The sequence below is a fragment of the Lynx canadensis genome, chromosome A1, assembly GCF_007474595.2.
Source record: "Lynx canadensis isolate LIC74 chromosome A1, mLynCan4.pri.v2, whole genome shotgun sequence".
Classification (NCBI taxonomy): Eukaryota; Metazoa; Chordata; class Mammalia; order Carnivora; family Felidae; genus Lynx; species Lynx canadensis.
This window is the reverse complement of record NC_044303.2, coordinates 100,384,580-100,409,382: the sequence shown is the minus strand read 5'-3', so window position 1 is coordinate 100,409,382 and position 24,803 is coordinate 100,384,580. Positions and strand designations below refer to the sequence as shown.

Here is a 24,803-nt window from a genome sequence, read left to right as displayed (position 1 = left end):
GCTTTGCCGCTGTTTTAAATTTTCCACACTCCTGATTCCTTCCATTAGGGCCAAATAATTGAAATGTCTGTGGTAAGTGCACAAGGCATATCACAGAAGGCAGAAAGTTTGGATGGGAAAATAAGAGGGAAAGCTTTTCTCCTCTGTACTTGAGGAGAAAAGAAGAAAATCTCTTTTAGAAATCCTTGTGAGTATCCCAGGGGCACCTGGGTGGCTCAGTTGGTTGAAGGTCTGAATTTGACTCAGGTCATGTCAGGTCATGATCTCACAGTTAAGGAGTCCAAGCCCCACATTGGGCTCTCTGCTGACAGCTCAGAGCCTGGAGTCTACTTCAGATTCTGTGTCTCCCTCTCTCTCTCTCTCTGACCCTCCCCTACTCATGCTCTGTCTGTTTGTCTCTCTCTCAAAAATACACAAACAGCAAAAAAAAAAAACAAACAAACAAACAAACGTTAAACAAAAGAGAAATCTCTGTGAATATTCCAGTATCGGAAATATCTGACCAAGTAGCAGCTAATAATTACCCAGCACTTTTAAGCGCCAAGATTTGTACTAACCACTTAACATGCTTTAACGGGCAAGAATTCTCATTATAATCCTCTGGGCAAGACTCAGTGCCCTGATTTTGCAAACCAGGAAACTGAGGCACAGAGCATTTAGGCAAGTAGTAAAGCTTGTTTTCACTGAGACAGTAGGTCTTCTGCCACGGCCACTATGTAGGGGCAGGAAGGAACTGACTGGGAATGATTTGTTAGACACCATCGCAGGTCCTTGGCAAAAGATCTTTCATTTTAACCCCTCACAGAGGAGGGACTAAGGCTGAGGAAGTTTAGTAATGTGCTCAAAGATTTGTGATTTTCTTGCCCACCTATCATCTGATTCCAGATGTGATTCCAGCTGCTTCTAGAAACATGGTGGAGGTGAGGACACCAATGGTCAGAGGACACCAATGGTCAATGGACATGGAGAATGTCCACAGAGTCAGTCATTGGGTAAGATTTGAGAGAAACCAGCAAAATTCCTAGGTCTGTTCTCTTGACTACCTCAAATGTTCATTCCCTTGGGATGAACAGCGCCTTCCCAGGAAATCCTCTTTCAAAATGCAAACAGTCCCCTGGAGGAGATTTTCCTGGGAAGGATCTTATCAGAATCTCCCAACCCTCTTCCAACAATATCAAGAGGCGGGGGGGGGGGGGGGGGCGGTTAACTAGCGACTAGGCAGGAGGGTGCACAAGGTACTAAAAAGGAAAACAAGATCAGAATATGAGACCAGGTCACCAGAGACTCGTTTCCCAAAGTCAGAATTTTGCCTGTGGTCATTTAAAGCATAATTTCAACAAGCTTAACTAGTCTGGATGTGTATAATTAAGTTTCCATTCCCCCCAGGCACGTCATACACATGCAGACGAAGTATAAATAGCATTTTCATACATAGGAGTAACTGCGTAGCTCAATCTCAAACCTCAACAATCATAGTTTGATTGTCTAGAAACCACTGGTATTTCACATTTACTTCTGGTGTTTTCAAACAAGTCTACCCAAATGTCACATCTGGAAGGATCGTTGTTTGAAATTGAATTGTTTTTGGAAATTACTGGATGCCACGTTAAGGAATTTTCCAATCCAGCCTGTGTATTGGCCAACTATTAGAGTCTGTTACTCATGATTTGGAGTTTTGTTTTGCTCCTCAGAACGATAAGAAAGCCTTGGCCAATCATTTGGAAATGCTGTTAACATTCAAATATCTTCGTGTACCTGATTTTTAAATAACAACCCACTGTTGGGGTGCCTGGTGGCTCAGTCAATTAAGTGTCCCATTTCAGCTCAGGTTATGATCTCAACGTTCATGAGTTCGAGCCCCACATTGGGCTTTGTGCTGACAGCTCAGAGTCTGGAGCCTGCTTCGTATTCTGTGTTTCCCTCTCTCTCTGCCCCTCCCCCACTTGCACTCTCTCTCTCTCTCTCTCTCTCTCTCTCTCTCAAAAAACATTAAAAAATACAAAAAAAACTACTGGTATTTTGAATATATGCTTGGAATTTTAGTTACAAATGTAAGTCAAAGAACAAATTCCACATTTCAGGAATCTCTGCTCCTGAAAGGAATACAGTTTCTTGGTAGAAGGTTTTGTTTTTTTGTTTTTTTTTAATTCCCACATTTGAGATAAAACTGCTTTTCTCCCTGATTCTTTAGAAGGTTAGAAGGTGAGGTGTATGATCAAGTATCTTGCCAAATTCTTGTTAAGAATGATTTTCCTGGAAGGGGCACCTGGGTATCTCAGAAGGTTAAGTGTCCAACTCTTGATTTCAGCTCAGGTCATGATCTCATGGTTCGGGAGATTGAGTCCTACGTCAGGCTCTGCCCTGACAGCACAGAGCCTGCTTGGGATTCTCTCTCTCTCCCTCTCTCTCTGCCCATCCCCCACTCTCTCTCTCTCTCAAAATAAATAATAAATAAACATTAAAAAAAGAATGACTTTCCTTGAAGAAAATGGATGGAGGATGTCCCTGGTGTTTGGTGCTTGTGCTTCTCGTTTTGGCACGAGGCCTGACCCTTGTGGTCAGATGGCTTTCAGGTCATAGGGAAAATGAAGCTTGAAGGGAGCAATGGGGGCAAGACAGGGAAAACCCACAAACTAAGAAAGCCACTCAGTTTTTCCAGCATTTACAGTTAGAGAGAAAAGGAAGCCAAGCATAGATACTATTTGACCTGGTATTCAGAAGTGGGGTTTTTTCCAATGCCTGATTGGTCTTCAGCTTACATGCTAAAGGGCCTCCAGCTCTGAGGGAGGGCCAAAGAAGAACATTAGAATATTGATGTATTGAAATATTGGAAACTTATTGAATTCCTGGGTGTATTAGGCCCTTCCTCAATTCGTAGGACATTTCTTCACGTAAGACAATCTCATAGAGGTAAAAATTTGAAAGAGAAATGAACATAAGCAGGAGGTGAATTACAAAATATAAAGGGAAAGCAAGAGATAGAGTCCTATGGTGCACCTGGGTGGCTCAGTCAGTTAAGCATCTGACTTTGGCTCAGATCATGATCTCATAGTGCATGAATTCTAGCCCCACCTCGGGCTCTGTGCTGACATCTCAGAGCCTGAAGCCTGCTTCGGATTCTGCATCTCCCTCTCTCTCTGTCCCTCCCCCACTCACATGCTGTCTCTCTTTCTCCCCCTCAAAAAATAAATAAACATTAAAAAAGAGAGAGAGAGAGAGTCCTAAGTCAGACCCTCTTGAAACTCCACCTATTCAGAAGTCTCAACCGTATGACGCTTAGCAGTAAGATTCTGTTCACAGGACAATCGCCTCTGTTTCAATAATGACTTCTTCCAGGTTGTATTGGACTGCCTGAGTGAAGTTCTAAGAATCTTGGGAAAGATCCTAGTTGTTGAGCTTAGAATTTGGATTTCTAAGCACTACGACATCCATCCTGTCATTACGCAGAGACTTACAAAGTATTTACGACTAGAAACTATGGGTGTCTGTTTGGAGCTGGAAGCAGAGAGATGGGAGCAAGAGGTAGAAGTAAGCATATGAAGATGTACAAAATTATTTAAGTTGGATTAATTCTTTTGGACTGTGGCATGTTGTAGCTTTGTTCATTTTTAGGCCTACGTAACATTAGAATTTCTCATGTGTGATACTCTCCTCTCACAGACTTTACAGTTAATATTTTTGTTTCTAGAGGAGCAGAAAGCCACATACTGGGACACCAAACGCAGTGACTATCTAATTTTGTTTTGGTCTTTGGGCTGCAGGAGAGGTAGCTCTGTCGTGGTCTCTCCCATCACGTATATAATTCTAATTTGAAGCTTATCTTAAAAAATAGTTATGTTAGCCTGTAATTTGTACAGATGAGCATGGCTCTTCACATTTTTGTATTAGGAAGTGATACATGAATTTTACCGGTGGTGCTGTGGCTTAAAAATTTGTCACTTTCCCCTCACCCCCCCACTCAATACACACATAGTCCACCCATGCAGTATACACACACAAAGATTCATGAGGCCTGGTTTCTAGAACCAAGAGGGCAGAAGAAGACTGGTCTGGTTACCTTACAGTTGCACTTTGTACACCTGAGAGCCATGGGATCCTAGAGTGGTTCTCCGATATGCAGGCATGGTTGGCACCAAGAAAAGATGAAGAAATGGCACATGGGGGGGTTGGACATCAGTAGTCCAGCTGTGAACATCATCAGGGGGCAGTTTGTGAGGTCAACACTGGATTTCGTGACATCAGTACAGCTGAGGAGGTGAACTAGGGCCGCTGGAAAGGCTCATAAGGGTACTAATCCCCAGAAGGATCCCACTGAATGTTTTATCTACTGCCTGCCAAGACTTCCAAGTCATTCTTGTGTTTGGGAATCATAGAGGCAAATGGTGCCAGGAGCCTTAGTCGTTTTAAAAAAATTTTTTTAAGTTGATTTACTTTTGAGAGAGAGAGAGAGAGACAGAGCATGAACAGGGGAGGGGCAGGGAGAGGGGGAGACACAGAATACAAAGCAGTGGGCTCTGAGCTGTCAGCACAGAGCCCAACGTGGGGCTCGAACTCACAAACTTTGAGATCATGACCTGAGCCAAAGATAGATGCTCTACTGAATGAGCCACCCAGGTGCCCCTCCAGGAGCCTTAGTCTTGATTTTAGAAACTCAGTCTAGCTCAAGGCATGAAGAGACAAAGGACTAAGCAGACTCTTCAAATTAACCTTTTTCTTCCTATGCCTCACTTTCCTATCTGATAGACTTGATTACCTTGGCTGGTACTTCGTAAAAAAAAAAAAAAGTATGAGATATAAGTGAACAGACTGTAGTTACCTCAGTTTTCCACCAGCAGTCTACACACTTGCTTTATCCACATTCAACCTCCTTTGGACATTCACACGTGCCTCCTCCTGAAACCCTGCCCTCCCAGTGGGCACTGGGATCCCACCCACTGCTGTGGGTTTCTCCTCCAGGCTTCCCACTCGTCCCTGTCCCCTCTCCTGTTTCTTCAGCCTCCCTCCCTCCATGGGATCATAATCCTAAACATTCAAATATGGTCTGGACACTTTCATCTTTAAGGAAACCTCTCTTAGCCCAACATCTCTATTTCTACTCCATGCATTATTTCTCTCCTGGTCTTCAGAGCCAAACTTCTCAACACACATCCTGCTGTTACTGGTTCTAGGTGGTTTTGCCTTCAACACCTTTGGCAAGCATGTTTGCTATGTGGCTAACTGGCCACTAGGCAATCTCACCTTAAAAGATAAAATAACAAAAAATACAAGATGGACAATAAAAAGGGCATGAGGAAACATAAAAACATAATTAAATTATTAATTTCTTCCTTCATTAAGAGAGGTAACAGGGGCGCCTGGGTGGCTCAGTCGGCTAAGTGTCCGACTACAGCTCAGGTCACGATCTCGCGGTCCATGAGTTCGAGCCCCGCGTCGGGCTCTGAGCTGATGGCTCAGAGCCTGGAGCCTGCTTCCGACTCTGTGTCTCCCTCTCTCTCTGCCCCTCCCCCATTCATGCTCTGTCTCTCTCTGTCTCAAAAATAAATAAACGTTAAAAAAAAATTAAAAAAAAAAAAGAGAGGTAACAGTTTGGGGCCCCTGGTTGCCTCTGTCTGTTAAACATCTGACTCTTGATGTCAGCTTAGATCATGATCTCACAGTTGGTGAGTTCGAGCCCTAAATCTTGGGATTCTGTCTCTCTCTTCCTCTCCCTCTGCTCCTCCTTCACTTGTGCTCTCTCTCTCAAAATAAATAAACTAAATAAACTTAGAAAAAAGAGACGTATCAGTTTTCCAAATACTAGAATGCATATTTGAAAGTGAGCTTTGCACTGCATTGTGAAAGCCTTCTACTCTGTTCATTCTTGGCATATTGTCACATGTCTGTTGATAGACGTTCCAAAGTTCTATGGGAAATGTGTAAGAAATGCTAATGCTGTAATTCATTTGTTAGTGGGCTTTGTTACCAATGTCACTGTTATCATTTTCTCGTGTGGTATAGTATAGTATAGTATGCAATCCGCCTTCACACTCTCTTTTTTCCCCCTTCAAGTAAGTTTTATCAGCCTATTTTCTTTCAAGTCTACATATGGTGTTGTTGTTCACTATTTTAAGACAACATCTATTCGTCAGCGTATAGAGCTTTATGGGGACTAGCTAAGATTTATGTAATATAAAATTTGGAACTTTGTCAATGGAGAAATGAAACCAAACTGTCAGCCAGTTATTTTATCTTTTACAGCCAAATTGCCGTACAGCCAATTAGTTATGCGGTGAAAACGTTTGCGGCGAAATGCTTTAGGACAGTGATGTCTATGGTGGAGATGGTCACAGTAGAAACACCAGACATGATCTTCATCATCCACACACTCTGGAATCCTCACCACTACTCCGGATATGTTCTTTCCAAGGCTATAAGACTCAGTCCACACTGCCAAATTGAATAGTTATTTTTTGGCCCTCATCCTGCTCCACCTTTCAGCATCCCGCCCTGCTCTCCACATGCTTGTTCGTGACATTTTCTGTAGTGTCTCCAGCCTCTCATTCTCCAGTTCCTTTTCCTTTAGTGCCTCAGTGATTTAATGCCTCAGGGCTCGGCCTGGCATCTCCTTTCCCAACTCTCTGTTCATTCCTATGACCTTAAATATACATTAAAAATGCACAAATATATATCCCAGTCCAACCTTCTCTTTTGAGATCCTGACTTCTATATTCAGCCTGACTTACCCACTTAGATATGTCACAAGCACTTTGAATTTGCCGTGTCCAGAAAGGAACCATTGGTCTTAACTTCCAAGAGCCTACCCTGTCTCAAGTCTTCCCATATTAGAAAATGGCACCAGAGCACTTGCCCAAGTTAGAAGTTTGGGAGCCGTGCTTGACCCCTCCTCAGACCTCCACATCCCAACTACCACCAAATTCTGTGCATATACCTTATCTCTGTCTTTGCTACCAAATGCCTTGGCCAAGTTTTCATCTGCTCTCAGCTAGATCCCTGCAAGAGCCACACAACTGATGACCCATGTCTCCTGGATAGCTGCAGGGACTATGGTGTTTCTACAGCCTCATCTCATTGAGCTCATTGAGCTCTGACCACACTACCTTCGGCCAGAATGTCTCCTCCTCTTATTACTCCCTTCTCCTCACATCTTTCCTCCTGGCCAATTCTTTCTTACAGGTCATGTCTCAGCTGAAATGTCGCTTCCTCCCTGAGGTTTTCTCTAACCGAGATTCTGAATGTCCACCTCCTGTCATTATTCACTGGTATATCACAATTTGCAGCTGTATATTTATTTATATTTATTTCCTATTACTTCCTCTGTAAGAATAAAAACTCCATGAGATCAAGAACTGTGTCTTTTTTATGACTAGATATTTAATACTTAGTCCAATGCCTAACAATATATATTTGCTGAATGAACACACTTCTGTCCACTTTGTCTTACTCAGCAGTCCTAGCCTGGCAGGGTAGCCACACCCAAGTTGTATTCCACACATTCCACGCCTCTTAGACTTGAAAAGATAGGGTCTTCGTAATTAGATCTGGCTCTGACACCCACTACTAAACCCACTGTGTAACTTTGGTCAGGTTGTTTAACTTCAGTCTCCCCAGATAGAAGTCAGAAAATAGTATCTGTCTTATGGTTATATTGTGGAATATTAAGCTCCGATCATGAACATATAGTACTGATCATCAAGGTACTCAATAAAAAGTTGGTTTCCTTTCTTTCATGCCTTCTTATAAATTCCAAACCCAAAAGATACAAATGTGCACACTCCTTTGAGAACATGCGTCCTGCCCTTCTGAGTCTTTCTGATTATGACATTCCCACTGAGAGTCTTGCCTTTAGAGAATGGAATAGTTAGCCATGGAACAGCACTTATGATATTTAAATCACATGTGTAATTGTAGCGCTCAATAACTGGGGTTTGTATTCTAAGGGCACTTTCTCAAATGTATGTGGAGGTAACACAAAAAGAATAGCATTTTTCACAGCATAGACACTGTACTTTAAAAGAAAACACCAGATGGCAGCACCAGATGCTAGAGATGGGTGTGATGGGATTTTTAGCTCAAATCTAAGCATCTCTGATGCCAAAGGTAGCTTAACACTACAGAGAGAATGATTTATAGAAATAGATGGTTTCCTAAAGAAAAACATGCCTACTTTGTAATATGGTATAGGATTTTCACATCCTATGAGCAAAATTCTAAGAAAATAACTCCAAGCATTATCTACCTAATAAAAGGTAATGAGACAAAGGCTTCATTTTGGTTTGCAGTTACATTTAATAAACTGCCGATCTGTGTTCCCATTAGCCAGAAAAGGCCTGCAGTTGAAGAACAAAATACTATCAGCTTCTAGAAAAGGGCAACATTTTTTCCAAATATTAAATGCAAGCATTAAAATTTATTCATTCATATGAAAGTAAGGATCAACAATGAGCTCTATTACTGTACCCCTCAGCATCGCTTAGGAAAGTGCTTGCTAGGAGAGACAACAGACTTACTAAATAGACTAAAATTCAGTAGATTAAATGCCAATACTAACATTCAAACCGATAATCTATCTGTTTCCATCTTATGCATCCAAATTTCATCCAGGCTTCTCACCACTTTGAAAGTCCTGCTAAAGTAGATACTGCTCATGCAGGCTTTACCCTGTTTTTGGAGGAAAGAAAGAAAGTGTGATCCTGCTCACAGTACCACGTAAACTGTGGATGCAGCAACCCCAGGTCAGTTCCACCTTTGAAATAAAAATCCCCATCAGGGTTTTATTTCTCTTACATCCTGCTTAGTCTCCTTCCCAGCTTGCCTATGAGATCAGAAAGGGTAAATTCAGGTCTGTCTTCTGGAAGAGACAATGGACAATTCCAGCCCATACTGTGGTTTCGTGGGTGAGGCGGAGCTAAAGCAAACTGCCCATGGAAGTCTTGGAGAGGAACTCGTCTCAGCGGCCTTTATTTGCGTTTAGATTTGATTGAAGGGTAACAGGAACCCCTGTGTCATAAGAGAACTGAGCCAGTCTATGTTGAAGGAACATTCCGAGCACAGGGTAATTCACTCTGCCAGAGAAACGGTCACTGTTGCCCAACTGGAACGAATGGTTTTCCCAGCACTACGATCAAGGTTCTGAAAAGATTTTTCCTCACCTGAATTCACTACGAGATTGAGCCCCCTGAGAGCCTCAGGCAAGATCTCGGATTCTGATCTGAAGTCGGCTCAAGGATTCTAGAGGAAAACGGCTTTGATTGACAAGAGAAGAAGAGAAACACACATCTGAATTGTGAAAAGAACGGGCCTGTGTCGTGTCGTAGCCAAAAGTCGGCTGTCACAGGCAGATGAAATCCTGAAATCGAACAGTGCACAAAGCAGTGATCTTTATGGGAAATGGATTATGTCCCATAACATCTCAACTTTAAATGATACAAGGAAGCTGTACTATATAAATTTTAAATGACACAGAGAAAGAAAAACAGCAATAGAACAGGATCAAATCGTAACCCAAAGAGAAAACCACACTACCCGGGAGAGGTTTCCTGTTGAAAGCACTGTGGAATGGCAAATATCTCTTCTAGGGAAGAAGTAAAGTCCAATGCTCCAAGAGATCTTACGCCTCTCTGAAGCCTACCCATTTTCTCCATTTTAATTAACGCAAGCTTGCTTTAAGTCTGGCAGCTAAAGGGACCCTATGTTGGATGACCTCCCCATGCCCTCCACTAATGCCTGTGTGGTCCCCGAATGGGCCAGCACACATCTGACAGCAATGGGTGCCAGTTTTTCACTGACATGCGCCTTCTCAGGTCCAGGAGCCGGGTGGGTTACGCTGTGACAGAGCCACATCCTCCAGATGCCCTTGTTGTGACGGACTCCCCCTACTTTGATCTAAATGCACAAGTCACCGAGGGCCATCGCTGACCTCTCCTTCTGACATCTCCCCTCCAGATGACTGGGTGAGTCAGGAGGTGTCTTCCTGTGAAGCCATGGGCCCAGGCCAGCCTCGTTTAGCAGTCGTGACTGACTGAGAACACGCTGTGCTCAGCCTGTTGGCACAGAGTATGTGTTACAACAAGCACAGGATTCCTGACCACACTCTTCCCTATCTTGAGATCTGTACTGAGACCACGGGAAGCAAATGCATACAATCAGGAAACAGGGCTGCAAATCAGAGAGCTCATGGACTTTCTGAGTTGTGGCCCTGAAACACAGATTCTTGTGTTCTCTGAATCCAGACCCCACACGTTCTGGAAGAAAAGCAACAGCTAGAAGATGGGAAAAACAGATCATGTTTATGAGACCAGCCTGCAGCCCATGCCACACTTAAAGAGCTTGGGTTTTGATTTCGGCACAGAAACTAGCCTTTCTTTCTTCAATGTTCACTGGAAAACTTGCTCGGCATCTCTTAGTCTGACCCTTTGGCTTTAGAATCATTGTCTTGGAAACTTGTAAACCAGTAAGTTTCTAATAATTTCATTTTAAACACGAAAGTTATGGAAAAGTACTAGAAGTTTGCCAATATAATGCAATAAAAAAAAAGTAAGCAAGAAAAGTTGCATTAAAAATAAAGGCTGCCTTCTCCACTCCCCTGCCCCCCAATCCTTCTGGTTGAATCCTTTACGATAGCTTGGGTAACCTCAGTTTCCCCAAACAGTCCATTTAAAGAGTCCCTGCAGGGGCACCTGACTGATTCGGTCAGTAAAGAATGTGACTTTTGATCTCAGGGTCATGAGTTCTAGTACAAATCTGGGTGTGGAGCCTACTTGAAAAAGAAAAAAAAAAAAGAATCCTTGCAGAGGTGGGGTGCTTTAGTACCAAGCCATGGAGAAAAATTTTGACCACTTCCTATTTCTCATGATTTGAGGTTCTGCAAGGTATGACACAGAACAGTATACCCACTCCTGGGCTTAAGGGCAGCACATGGACCATGCTGTGTGGGGGGCCACACACATTCTTCCCCAATTCCGGCTGACACTGACACTTCAGGTAAACAATACTTCACCATAGAGGTTGGGGGCCCATGGGCTCATGCTTATTCCCAGTTGCCCAAGTGGGGAGCAGAGTCTCGTATCCAACCCAAATACAGTGTACAGAGCATCAGTGGGAGCTAAACCCTTCCCAGAACCATGAACCCACACCTCGTTGCTTTGGAGACTCCCCTGGAGTTAATCTCCTACATATTACAATCGTGTAAGTGTTCAAAGAAAAACATGCTGTATTTGAAGAGCACGTCTATTTCTGCAAGTGCTCCAGTGTTTAATTGTTGCTAAAGTCATTTGGGGCTTTTGACACAGATTCTATTTTAGCAAGATAAACTCAGCATAACCCCGCATTGCCAAAAATGAATTCCTAAGGTAGATGACTAAAATAAACCGGTCATAAATATGGGCCGTTGGAATGGGGATTATATCTCTGCAATGTAGACACAGCATTAATGACTCATTTTCAAATAACAGTCTCTCCCAAGGATTCTTGGGATGAGGAATCAGGGAAGAAAGACATCCATCTCTCTTTCTTTAGGCAGAGCGGAAAAGGACTATAACCCCACCAGGTGGGGATGTTCTTGCATCTACTTGGCCATCAGAGATACAGCCCCTGGGGTCGGACAGGCTGCACAGAGGCAGAAATAAGTCACGGATAGAAAACATCCGGGGCGCCTGGGTGGCTCGGTCGGTTGAGCGTCCGACTTCGGCTCAGGTCATGATCTCACGGTCCGTGAGTTCGAGCCCCGCGTCGGGCTCTGTGCTGATCACTCAGAGCCTGGAGCCTGTTTCGGATTCTGTGTCTCCCTCTCTCTCTGCCCCTCCCCTGTTCATGCTCTGTCTCTCTCTGTCTCAAAAATAAATAAATGTTAAAAAAAAATTAAAAAAAAAAAAAAAGAAAACATCCTAGGAGTGGGGCATCCTGGGGATCGTTTTCTCTCCCTCCCCTGGAGGCAGAATATACCCCCAGGTCCACTCAATGCATCTCACGTGGCATGAGTTACCTTATCAGTCACAGTGGGCACTGCCATGTTCCTTTGCTGCTTGGAATTTGTGGACTCTTTCAGGCCACCTTTCCTCCCTAAGGTCAAATTCTGAATTTTTGGTGCACTTGGTTGAACCCTACAGCTTCTCTGGTGTACCAGAAGGCGGTCTGGGGCAAAGGTCCGGCCGCAATTTGCACAGGGCACCAGCTGAGCTTGACTTGGCTCCTCTTGGTTGGACTGTCCAGTTGGAAGGGGCTGAGGCTTCCGTGGGAGTGGTCGGCGGAGCTCCCTGGGGAGCCGGTCGTTTTCTATTTGCCACTTTTCTAGGCATTTGGGCTCATGAATAGGAAGGGACAGAGTGCCAAATTCCCTACCACAAATGTAGCAGATGAGAGTCTTTGGTCGGGCTGGGATGCCACCAGCAGCTTTCCTGGCACCAGTCGGATCATCAAAACGGTTGGGGTTTGGTGCTCTGGGCCCCTCACCCTTCGGCTTGCAGCTCCTCTGGTGAACAAGACGACGATCTGGCAAGAATGTGCGGCCACAGGATTCACAGGGCAGCAGCTGAGCCTGGGAACTTTGAAACGCTGCTTCGTTCACGGCCTGAAGATTGTAGGACCCACTGCCCCTGAGAGGCTGTGGTTTGGAGGGTTCTGGCCTCCGCAGGTGTTTGGGCAACTTGCTGTTTTCAACACGCCACTTCTCCAAGCACTGGGGTTCATGAATGGCAATTGATTGGGAGCCAAATTCTCGGCCACAGATATAGCACACCCGGAATCCAGGCCTGCGGGATGGTATCACAGGGGGGCTGTGCGGACTTTCTGACATAATTCTCCTACTGGACCGTTTTGAGAGTATCACTGTTCCAGGTCTTGTCAGAGGTCCTATCTTTATTTTTCCAGCAGGATTGACATGCTCTGTTTCTGGCAAAAGGCTGGAATGGGAGTCACTAGATAGAACGGCTTGGTCGATAAGGAAGGTGGGTTCTTTAGAATGGTGGAAAGTCTGTTGCAATTTGTTGGAAACCCTTTTTTTCTTTCCTGTTTCCATTAACAAGCAAGTCTTTCTCTATGCTCTGATTTCATGCCAGACCCCTTTTGGGATCCTGGTTACAGCGAAGGTTAGTCAGGTTGGCTGTCCTGGGGTTCCACATTGTTGCCAATACCTTAGCCCCAAAGACCGTGACTCAGAGCTTCATTGCAGGGCAGCAGTCTGGAATGCTGGAAAGTCCTCATTAAACCTCAGATGCTTCCAAGATCTGGGGGGAAAACATAAATCAAGAAGTTATTACACACACACACACACACACACACACACACATACACAAACACACATCCCCTTTAGATTGTAAGGTGACAAAGAACAGTAATTTTTTTTTTTTTTTTTTTGGACCTAGTATCCTCTTTGGCTAGCAGAGTAGCTGGCAGATAAGATTTGTTCAATACATTTTGAAATAAATTTGAAGAAAATTTCCATTATGAATTTTACTGTATAAAGAAGTGTTCGGTCCAAAGAAAGATCAACAGTTACAGTGTATCACAGACACACAGGGCACACACCCACAGGGGCATGGTGGTGAGACCACGGAAGATAGAACCAGCAACCGTGACAATGAGATTAATGAGGCTGTGGGTAATGTAAAAAGACTTTCTTCCACTCCCTTAGGGATTCACAGCTTTTTAGTGCCATGGATCCTTTTGATGGTTCTCTGCAGCCTATGAACCTCTTCTCAGAATAATCATTTTAAAAGCCAAAAATAAAATTCTTACTATTACCAGTGAAACTAATTTTGTTGAAATAATTTATCAAATATTTTTGGTCATGATATATGTTATATTTGAGACATAGTAATATGCCAGACTTAATGAGTGCTCATGAGCCTAAGGTCAAGAGCTCCTGCCAAAGTAGTTCAACAGTGAATATTATGAGGATTATCAGGAAAGCCCCCAGAGTGGGCAAACTTCTTATAACCTACCAGGTTTCCACTTTTCTTTATTGTGGGAATGGAATATGGATAAATTGTGGCCATGTATGTCAAGCCAAGAATGCCACCCAGGCCTTTACCCTTCCTGGTAAAATCTCTGTAGATCTCCCCTGCGATGGACAGGTTGAAATTTTGCTTGATGTTCTTTTTATAGCTATTGAACTCATTTCCTTGTATTATCCCTATCTCTATCGTATCTATATCTATACAGATGGATAATATGGATAATAAAGATTAGATAATACAGATAATATACAATTAGATAAATATCTATTTGTATATTATAGTTACATACATTATTATATGTAATATATAATAACCATAATATGGAAGATAGATAATACAGATAATATCTATTATTATATATAAATATACTTTATACATTATACTATATATTACATTATATGTATAATTTATTATTTTAAATGATTTTAAATTTAATTTAAATTATTTTAATTATCAATATTAATCATTAATTTATTGTTACAAATAACTGTATATGATTATATGATATATTATAATAGATGTTATCTATCTGTCTTCCAAATAATTTTTATAAAAACACGGCTCATGATTTTCCCAAACATCACCGGCAAAAGGCTAAAGAATTTTTACCTTGGGGAAAAGTATGAGTCAGTTTCACCCAGGGGGAAGATTACTGTCTAAACCCCAGGAAAGATTGCTGTCGGAAGTCTTAGGGCCTTCTGCATTTCTGGAAGGGTGACTCAGGTCTGGCTCTGTGGGTATTACCCACTCCCAACCATGAAGAAAGCAGCAGCTGATCTGAGGCTGGACCCTGTAGACATAGCAGAAGCCTGGGTCCACACAGCACAAGGACAGCCTTCTGGTCATGTCAAAACACTGGTTGGGCACTGCATTTGCTATGGGACAAAAAAAGCTGGGAGACCTATGCCTAGTTCCTGTATTTTGGTGCCAAGGAAGGTCTGAATCTTTGCACTTAAGACTATCGGATTGGTTCTGGCACAGAAAACGAAGCTATCTGTCACTTGGACAGATCCTCAGACAGTGATATTAACACGTGACAAAAGAATGTGTTGGCCCCAGAGTAGCCAGCACAGAAAATGAACCTCAGAGAAACAAAATGTGTCACCTGATTGGCACCATCCAAAAAAGAAAGTGGATCTAAAAAAACACAAGGAATGGGGTGTCTGGGTGGCTTCATTGGTCGAGCGTCCAACTTTGGCTCAGGTCATGATCTCTCAGGTCATGATCTCTCATTTCAAGAACTCGAGCCCCGAGTTGGGCTCTGTGCTGACAGCTCAGAGCCTGGAGTCTGCTTCGGATTCTGTGTCTCCTTCTCTCTCTGTCCCTTCCCCACTCATGTTCTCTGCCTCTCTCTCTCTCTTTCAAAAATAAATAAAAATTTTTAAAAAATTAAGAAAAACCCACAAGGAATCTAGTACAATGTTATCGGCTCATGGGGGAAATCACCCCAAACCATTGCTTCGGTTGGTTCCAGTATCTTGTTGGATCAGTATCCAGGTCCTTGACAACAAGGACCCCTTGTTTTCATTTTCCATTTTCCTTCATACCCGGAAGTTGCAGACAACAAAAGGACTTAAGGAGGCCGGAAAAATCAATGCAATTAAATAACCTTACCCCCCCCCCAAACTTGCTCACAATCTCTATCTTTTCTTTCTCTCTCTCTCCCTCCCCCCCACCCCCCACACAGCTCCCAGCCAATCAGAATACTGGGAAGGCCCCATAACTTGCCTCAACAATTCCCGTCTCTTTATGATCAGGTAAAAGAACTAATACTGAACACCAACTAGGCATCAGATAGTGCACTATTTTTTATACACATAATTTCAATCAATTCTCAAATGAGGCAGGTATTGTTTCAGTTTTATAAACCGAAGACCCTGTGACTCAGAAAAGGCAAGTAACTTGCCCAAGACAGTCAGTGTTGAAGTGACAGAACTGGGGACCAACGCCAGCTCCCTTTGGCTCCAGGAGTCAGCTCTTTCCATGATTCACTCTGCTGAACATTCCACCCACTGAGCTTCTTCCCTGTTTTAATGTACAATTCATATGTCTCATGGGAAGGTAACTAAGCTTTCACCAGGCTTTATGTTGCCCTTTAGGAGAAGGAAGAGAGAAAAGGGAAGAGGTGAAGCCTTGGAGATGGAAAAAGCAGGAGAGAGAGACTGGGGATACTGGGACAGTATTTTTCCTGAACCAACAAGGGTCATTTTATTTTGCTGGAACTGGCTTTCTCGATGACATTTTCCCCCTGCATGATATGCAATATGGATCTTTTTCCTAATCTCACCAACATCCGAGAGAAATCCACATTACCACACAGGCGTGGGGATGGGGGAGGGGTAGTTGGGGGACAGTGAGTGCAGGGGGAAAGCAAAGGCTGCCCCAAGAGGCCAGAGGTGTTCTCTTTGCAGCCACTTCACCATTTTGATTAGGAATGTATCTTTCTGCAAGTGGACATGTTTGCACTGGAGATACTTTGGAGCAAACATGAGAGCATCATCAAATTCCTAACTGTATCTTTCTTTTCTTTTCTTTTCTTCTTTTTTTTTTTTTTTTTACCATCTCTTTCCTCCCTCAATGTCCTCCTGGAATTTCTGTCTTATTGTGATTAAAGGTATCAAAAAAGGAAAGAGGAGGTAGCTGGAAGCCAGTGAAATTTTGGGGACTGGCGGGGTCAAATGGAGAAACTTAGGAAGTTTCCATCAGCGATTCTGACAAGGTGTAGAATGGCCAGATGCTCTCCCCTATATGTTAGTTCTAAGGGCCAAATGAGTGGAAAATGCATATTCTTGAATCACTTAAGAAATTGGCTTGCCATGCAGTCACATCATAAAGCAATGTTGCTAGTTTATAAAGAGAACTACTTTGCAAAGCCAGCCAGCTTTACCCCAAGCAGCCGTGGAGAAATGTTCACTCCAGTTGGTCTGAATTATTCATTTTGACCATATTTGCACATAGGATATTCAAGGAATGCCTTGGAAGGCATCACATTTTATTGATATGATGCCATTTTTCCATGCCCTTTGGGGTTCACAGGAAGGGAGGGACACACTGACAAAGATGAATATAATAACCATGGAAATCCAAACCTATCTTGGCATAAGAAGGTGTTTCCCTATAAAAGAGGGGAAAGAGCACAACCCAAGAATTAAATCTTTAAATCTTTTTTTTAAAAGTGTAGTCTTTTGAAACAAAATAAATATAAGTGATGCATAACCCCTTCCCTGTTAGTATAGAATCCAAATTCTTTAAATGTACAAACGAATAAATAAGAAAGATGGAGTTGAGCTGATGCTGGCTCTGAGCAAAATTGTAAAATAGAGGAGGTTTGTCTTTAATATCTTCCATCCACCTCATTCAGCAGGCTCTATTCTCCCCTGCCTGGTGCCCTAAAATGCTTGCCAGTCTTCCTTCCTTTGGAAATCTAGCTTTCAAAAGGGAGCCGATAGACTTATTCACACCAAGGCTTATGACTGATGCGATAATATCCCTCCCACAGTCTGGCAAAGATGACTATTTCCCCACCAGTAGTTATTCTGCCCAACTTCCTCAAATCAAGAGAGCCCCCATTCTTAGCTGAGCACATGATTTCCCAGGTAAGTCTGCAGGTCCCTTTGCAGTATTGTGTAAGACTTGTAAGAACACTTTCTGAAAGGAAGAGACACAACCTTCTCCTCTTCCCTTCCTTCATACTGATGCTTAAAACACAGAGGTGATGGCTGGAGCACTAGCAGCCATCTTGGACCAGACTACATTCACGTGACCCTTGACATGACAGAGCACAGACACGTATGGACTTGAGTTCCTGGTAAAGGTGGAGCCACCATAAAACTCTCGAGTGTCACCCTTGGTCTTTATTTACATAAGAGAAATAAATGTCTACTTGTATTCTAGCCACTTTTAAATAGTTTTCTACTTGCATGAAATCTATAATTAAAGCCTAATTCTAATGAGATACAGTTTTATTTTATTTTATTTTATTTTTTATTATGAAATTTATTGTCAAATTGGCTTCCATACAACACCCAGTGCTCATCCCAACAGGTGCCCTCAATACCCATCACCCACTCTCCCCTCCCTCCCACCCGCCATAAACCCTCAGTTTGTTCTCAGTTTTTAGGAGTCTCTTATGTTTTGGCTCCCTCCCTCTCTAACCATTTTTTTTCCTTCCCCTCCCCCATGGTATTCTGCTAAATTTCTCAGGATCCACATAGCAGTGAAAACATATGGAATCTGTCCTTCTCTGTATGACTTATTTCACTTAGCATAACACTCTCCAGTTCCATCCATGTTGCTACAAAAGGCCATATTTCATTCTTTCTCATTGCCCCATAGTTTTCCATTGTGTATATAAACCACAATTTCTTTATCCATTCATCACTGGATGGACATTTAGCCTCTTTCCATAATTTGGCTATTGTTGAGAGTGTTGCTATAAACATTGGGGTACAAGTGACCCTATGCATCAGTACTCCTGTATCCCTTGGGTAAATTCCTAGCAGTGCTACTACTGGGTCATAGGGTAGGTCTATTTTTAATTTTTTGAGGAACCTCCACACTGGTTTCCAGAGTGGCTGCACCAGTTTGCATTCCCACCAACAGTGCAACAGGGTTTTCATTTCTCCACATCCTCTCCAGCATCTATAGTCTCCTGTTTTGTTCATTTTAGCCACTCTGACTGGCATGAGGTGATATCTGAGTGTGGTTTTGATTTGTATTTCCCTTTTTTTTTAAATTATGAAATTTATTGATACAGTTGTATTTTAATAGCTGTCTTTGGCCTAGCACAAAATGAATTCTAACAGCAATATTTTAACTTCAGGACCTTCTTTTTTGATGAGAGAATTTTTTTTTTTTGAGAGAGAGTACATGTTTGGGGCCAAAACTGACTTATTACATATATACTTTTCCCTGAAAATCAGAAATAAAAAAATTGAAAGTGTAAACATGAACCAATGGTTCTGAAGAAATTAGTTCACAATCCCCCTTTCCTAGAATTATTTTTTTGGGAACAAAGTTGAATCACATATTTTGCTTCAGGAAAATAAAAACTTATTTTTTCCATGAGCTTTCAAAGGAACAAGAAGGCCATTGTTTTTTGTTGTTGTTGTTATTGTTTTTTTTTAAAGGTTTATTTTTGAGAGAGACAGAGCTCAAGCAGGGGAGGGGCAGAGAGAACTGAAGACACAGAATCCAAAGCAGGCTCTAGACTCTGAGCTGTCAGCACAGAGCCCAAGCCGGGGCTCGAACTCACGAACCGTGAGATGACCTGAACCGAAGTTGGATGCCCAACTGACTGAGACACCCAGGCGTCCCTCTGTATCTCCTCCTTGAAGATCCAATTTTCAGCTCCATAAGGCACTTCTTCAAAGTTTCTAGGTTCTGATAACCTAGAAAAACACAGCCACAGGAGAGATGACAGAAGAAGAAAAAGAAGGGAAGAAAGAAAGAAAGAAAGAAAGAAAGAAAGAAAGAAAGAAAAACACAAACAGGCAATAAATCTCTTCCTTTGATACTTCAGCCCTAGGAATGGTAGCTGTTGCCTCCTTCATTTAGTAGCGTTCTCTTTTTACCCTGCTGGTTACTACCTATAACAACTTCATTCCTGGTTAACAATCTTTTTATGAAATTCTAGTTAAATAAGTGGTATGGTTTCTGTCTCCTGACTGATATAACCACCCTTAGAATATAAGTAATAAAAATCTGTGATATTCAAGCTGCACATTACCTCAGGATTGCAGCCAATATAAACTCAAATGAGTTCTTTCATAGCATCTCAGAAAATCATACGGTATGCATCTTAACATCCAATCCTCAACTTATTCAGACCACTGAAAACCTATTTTTGTAATGGTTCCACCATCATTGTGCTTCAAGAGCTAGAACATGTTTGCTTTTCCATTTGTGACTAACAGAATTAAACCAAAAGAAGAAATTCGCCATTTAGGCATTTTTCTTCATTTTATATGATAATCTTCAGCAGCTGACTGCCCAGCCATAAGGCCAGCACTGCCACATAGGGAATCGCATTACAGTGACCCCACTCATAGATGAAAGATGACCAGCTGACTCGGATTCTCTGCACTTCCTTCTGTGTAGCATCTGGGCCAGCAGCACATGCAGTCCTCAATAATTCTCATGTGAATGACAAAAGATTCTAAGGTGAGAGCCACTGGGAACTGGGGGTGGACTGTTTTGGGAAAGACAGAAGCAGCACCAGAAAGGTGAAAAATGAAACCACTTTCAGAAAAGCTATTTAGCCTGAGGTTTATAGGGCTTTAAGGGAATCTGGCTGTCCATGTGGGCATTTCCAGGCTGATTTTGAATAGTTAATGAAAATTCACCCTTCCTTGTCTTTCCTTCACTGTGAAGCATTTTCAACCAAGAAGTAAGTTTCTTCACCTTCATTCAGTCTAATTATCAGGTGTAGACATAATAGTCTATGGTGTTGGGAAAGCTATGCAAACAGAAAATGGGAGAAATACACTCTTTACACTTCTAAGTAGAGCCTTTGGTAAGGACATTTTATGTTGTTAAGGCTCATAATATCACCCTATGAAGGCTATTGTTAGATTGAGCCTGTAATTTTCACTCTATATTGAGTTTCCAAATCACAGAGTACTCGAGTCACAAATGCCACACAGGTATGACCATGTAATTGTAGTATTGTCATTTGGAGTGGTAGAGAACTGGTTATGGAAACCATCAGTCTCATCACATTAGAATCCTATCATGTATAGAAATTCAAAGGGTAGGCAAAAAAGAAAAAGGGAGGGGAGGGGGAGTCAGGCTGTGGAATAATAGACAAATATACAAACCATCTTTTATGAAATTTGTAGTATTTCTATTCTATTCCAAATAGCTCTTTATCAAGACTTTAAAAAAGGGTTGATAGGCCAAATCCAGTCCACAGATAAGTTCCTTTTGGCCTGCTTAGAGTTAAAAATGTTTGAGCTGGGTGCAATTGTTTTAAAATTGGGAGATGTCACACAAATCAGGATTTTGGTTTCCTTTGAGAAAGTGGAAGATCTGGCCATACAGAGTCCACATTCCAATGTGGCAACAACCCATATAAACATATGGAATAAAGGCCATGCCTATAGGTCAGACAGCTAATTTTCACTCTTCCAAAGTTTCTCATCAGCCCCTTGATTTATTTATTTGCAGTTCATTCTTGATTCTCAAAGGCATTTGACTTCCTGACCATTTGTGATCCTTGCTATAAAATGTCCCTTTCCCCTGTTTTCCTCCTCAACTAAATGTTTGAAAATCCCTTCAAGGAGCACTTGTTCTCAGTCAACTGGGAATCCAGTTGAAGTCTCCTCTATAGGAGATATTTGCTAAAAACATGACATATTTATTGGTAAAAATTCAGAAACGAAGCTTCGTAATGACAGCAGAGAGAGGCGGAAAGATTTATTTCTAAGAGAGAAGGGAATATCCAAAGGGAAAAGAAAGAACCAGTGACCTGAGGAGGAATTTTCAAACATTATTGGAGGGTCATAGGAAATGATGCATCTACTTTCAGAGAGAAAAAAAAAATCAAGCAGCCAGTGTTTAGATCAGCCACAGGAGAGATGATAGAAGAAGAAAAAGAAAGAAAGAAAGAAAGAAAGAAAGAAAGAAAGAAAGAAAGAAAGAAAAACACAAACAGGCAATAAATGTGTTTGGAGACCATCTGAACTTTTTGGAGGCACTCCCATAATTACTTAGTTACCATTGATATAATAAGAGCTACTCTTCTGCTTAAGCCAACGATTCTTGATTTACCGTTAAATGATTCCTGAGATGAAGAATGTTGGATGGCTTCAGTTATTAATCTAAAGAAAGAATCAGTCAAAAGAACATCAACAAGCCATTAACAATATATTGCTGGATTTCCAAGATTTGGGCTGGAAATATGTCCTAAGAGAATTATGCTTCCTTGTGCGGATTACAGAATCTGGCACACTTTTTCTTTCTGACAAACTGGTCTTTTTGTCAAGTACCACCTATAAATTAGTTTGAACTGAAAATGTTTAAGAACGGCATGGCAATTCCTTCTCAACCTAGAATGAGATATCAGATATCCATCAAGGGTCTCAAGTTGATGTATTATGATAAAACAGTGGGGGAAACGACAGATACCATTTTATTATTTAAAAATTGCAACTAGATGCACGTGTCATGTTGCCCCTGTCATGTGATACGTTTGCACAGAGTTCCCACTGTCTTCATGTACATGATTTATTGTCTCGGTGTGCTACCTCAGTGTGGTATCTTTGGCCCACACTTACAAGCCACAGAGTGGTAGTATCAGAAGGGTAGTCACTGGATTCAGTGGGTCCAGGTGGAAATAAGCACAAAGAAGAACACAGCTGGCTTTGAAAGGAGGTACTTGGCCAGGGGAGTTTGGCCGATGAGAGATGGGCTTCACTGTATCCTGGAGGAACCTTTTCTTAACCACACCACCCATTGACCAGACAACAGGCAACAGCCTTAGCACCACCCACCTCCCAGAGCCTGGCTGACACTTAAATTGATCGTCATTACCATTCATTGCAGACATCAACACCCTTTGTCAATGCTCTCTCCACCCAAAGCTATTTCTGAGGAAAGTCCCTGGGAAGAATGTCAAAAACAGGGCCGAGCCCAGGAGGCAGGCTGGGTTTCTGCTGTGTGTGTCATGAATGCGCCTCTATTTTCTGATATGCTCAGCATGACTTCCCTGGTGATGCCTCTGGAGACCCAGGGATTTATGTACAAGCTCAAGGCTGTTTCTGAACGTGGGCTCTTTGTTGCTGTTCTCCCCGCATTTCCCATCCTCCTATCTAAATAAGTCATCAAAAAGCTATTGTTGGTCAATTTGACATCTCTGACTCATGAACAAAGCACTCTTTCACAGGCCAGATGGTTTGAGATCCCTGATGGTTCAGCCCTTCATACAACAACCTTTCATTGCTCAGGAATCTTACATGGGATATCCCCTGTTGAAGGAAACCACTAGAAGGCGTCTCCTGGTGTCTAAGAGGAACTTGTCCATCCTCTCTGTTCCCAGAGCCCAGGCCAATCATGAAATGTGGTGACAGCTCTTTATTTGCAAACCTTCTTAGCTTGTAGTTTACTTTTGTTGGTGGTTTAAAATTTACTGAAAGCCTCCTTCCACCCACACCCAGTAGTAACTATCAGACAGTAAGAAGGTCAGTGTATCAACTGCTTTATTTTGTTTTCCTCTAGTGAACAAAAAGAGGAACATTGAAGATCAGAAATATCAGCATATTTGATTAGAAGAGTTCAATTTAGGGGCACCTGTGATGAGGGAGCATAAGGCAAGCTGAGGGCAAAGCACAAGCTATCACCTTCCCCCGCCCCCACTCCCTGCGCGATATCTATGATATTTCTCAAGCACTCCTGGCTGCCCAAGAACAAAGGAAAGGAAAGAAAACAAATGGTTAAACTGATAGAGATCACAGTCATGCAGGACACGAGTCTCCATGAGTTTACAAATGTCTTAATGAATTACAAGAAAAAGGCAACCTTATCAATAGCCTAATCTCCAGAAACCTGTAGATTCAGTTTCCTGGAGCCCTAATGTCATCGTCCCCTCTATAGTGATGTGGGGAACAAAGGCAAGAAGGAAATGGCAGGTAAAATTAAATTTCTTTATAACATGCAGCCCACTGACAAATACTTGAGGCAAATACAAAGTAGAATATTTCTCCAGGAACCCCCTACTGTCATAATGTAAATGCCTTACTAGAGGGAAAACAACCTTAGCTTGACAATATCAAGGGCTCAGGTATCTTAGGAGTCATCTTTAGCATATCAAAGTCCCACTTTTGCCTCCCTTTTGCCTTTATCTCCCCCAGCTCCATAGCATATCACCAGTCTATCTTCACCACCGCAGGGCAGCTCCTTCCACTCACAGGTCCTATCTCCGTGCTTTAAAAAAATCACCTTTTTGCACCAAAGATGTCTCAAGAATTCTTTATCAGCCATCGGTTCTGGATCCCCACCATTCCAAAACCTCATTACCTGGGTGGCTCAGTCAGTTAAGCATCTGACTCTTGACTTCGGCTCAGGTAGTGGTCTCACAGGTTCATGAGATCAAGCCCTGCTTGGGGCTCTGCACTGACAGCATGCAGCCTGCTTGGGATTCTCTCTCTCTCTCTCTCTCTCTCTCTCTCTCTCTCTCAAAACAAAGAAACAAACATTTAAAGAAAAAAGTAAAAAGAAGAGTTCAATTTAAAGTCAACTCTGTGGATGTTGATTTTTCCTCTTTCTTGTGTTTTCAACAAGCTCTTTCCCCACCTTCTGTGCTTTCTTACCTTTTCTTTCATTGCTTCCACTGTCTGTCTGTCTCCACTTTAAGTCTGGAAGAACAATCCAACACAATAAAGAGAAGGTGCTGTTGGGTAGGGTGTCCCGTGGTTGACGCCACTGCTAATTTGCTCTGGAGACATGACTCAATGCTTACCACTACAAGATTGTGGCTTATATTTTCATTCTATTATATTCTGGAGAAAGCAGGATTAGAAATGATAAGCCCGATATAATCAGACAAGTCCTCAAAAGTGGAAATCCTTTCCCTCAAAGAGTTTGGACAACCAAAGAAGAAAGCACCCCTTCTGGCCAAGGTTGACTTCAAGCCGGGAAAAAGAAGCTATGTGGCCAAAGAATGTGTGTGGCCTCTAGAAGCTGGGAGACCAAGGAGACACAAGGCCTCCAAAAAGGGCTCCCCAAAATGAACACAGCTTGGCAACACTTGTTGGACTTCTGACATATGAAACTATGAGATAGTGAATGTGGGTTGTTTCAGCCTGCTAATTTTATTGTATTTTGCTACAGCAGTAACAGAAAACTAAAGCACCA

The 24,803-nt window shown here is 42.3% G+C and overlaps 1 protein-coding gene across 1 annotated transcript in view; it reads right to left on the bottom strand.

Annotated features, from left to right (window-relative positions):
• The window catches only part of LOC115514980 (zinc finger protein 474-like), a 61,339-nt gene that overhangs the window by 21,076 nt on the left and 15,460 nt on the right, over positions 1-24,803 (bottom strand). Inside the window, exon 2 of the mRNA XM_030317102.1 lies at positions 11,981-13,220. Coding sequence (XP_030172962.1) covers positions 11,981-13,012 — 1,032 coding nt within the window. The 5' untranslated portion in view covers positions 13,013-13,220. The remainder of the gene's footprint in view (positions 1-11,980; positions 13,221-24,803) is intronic.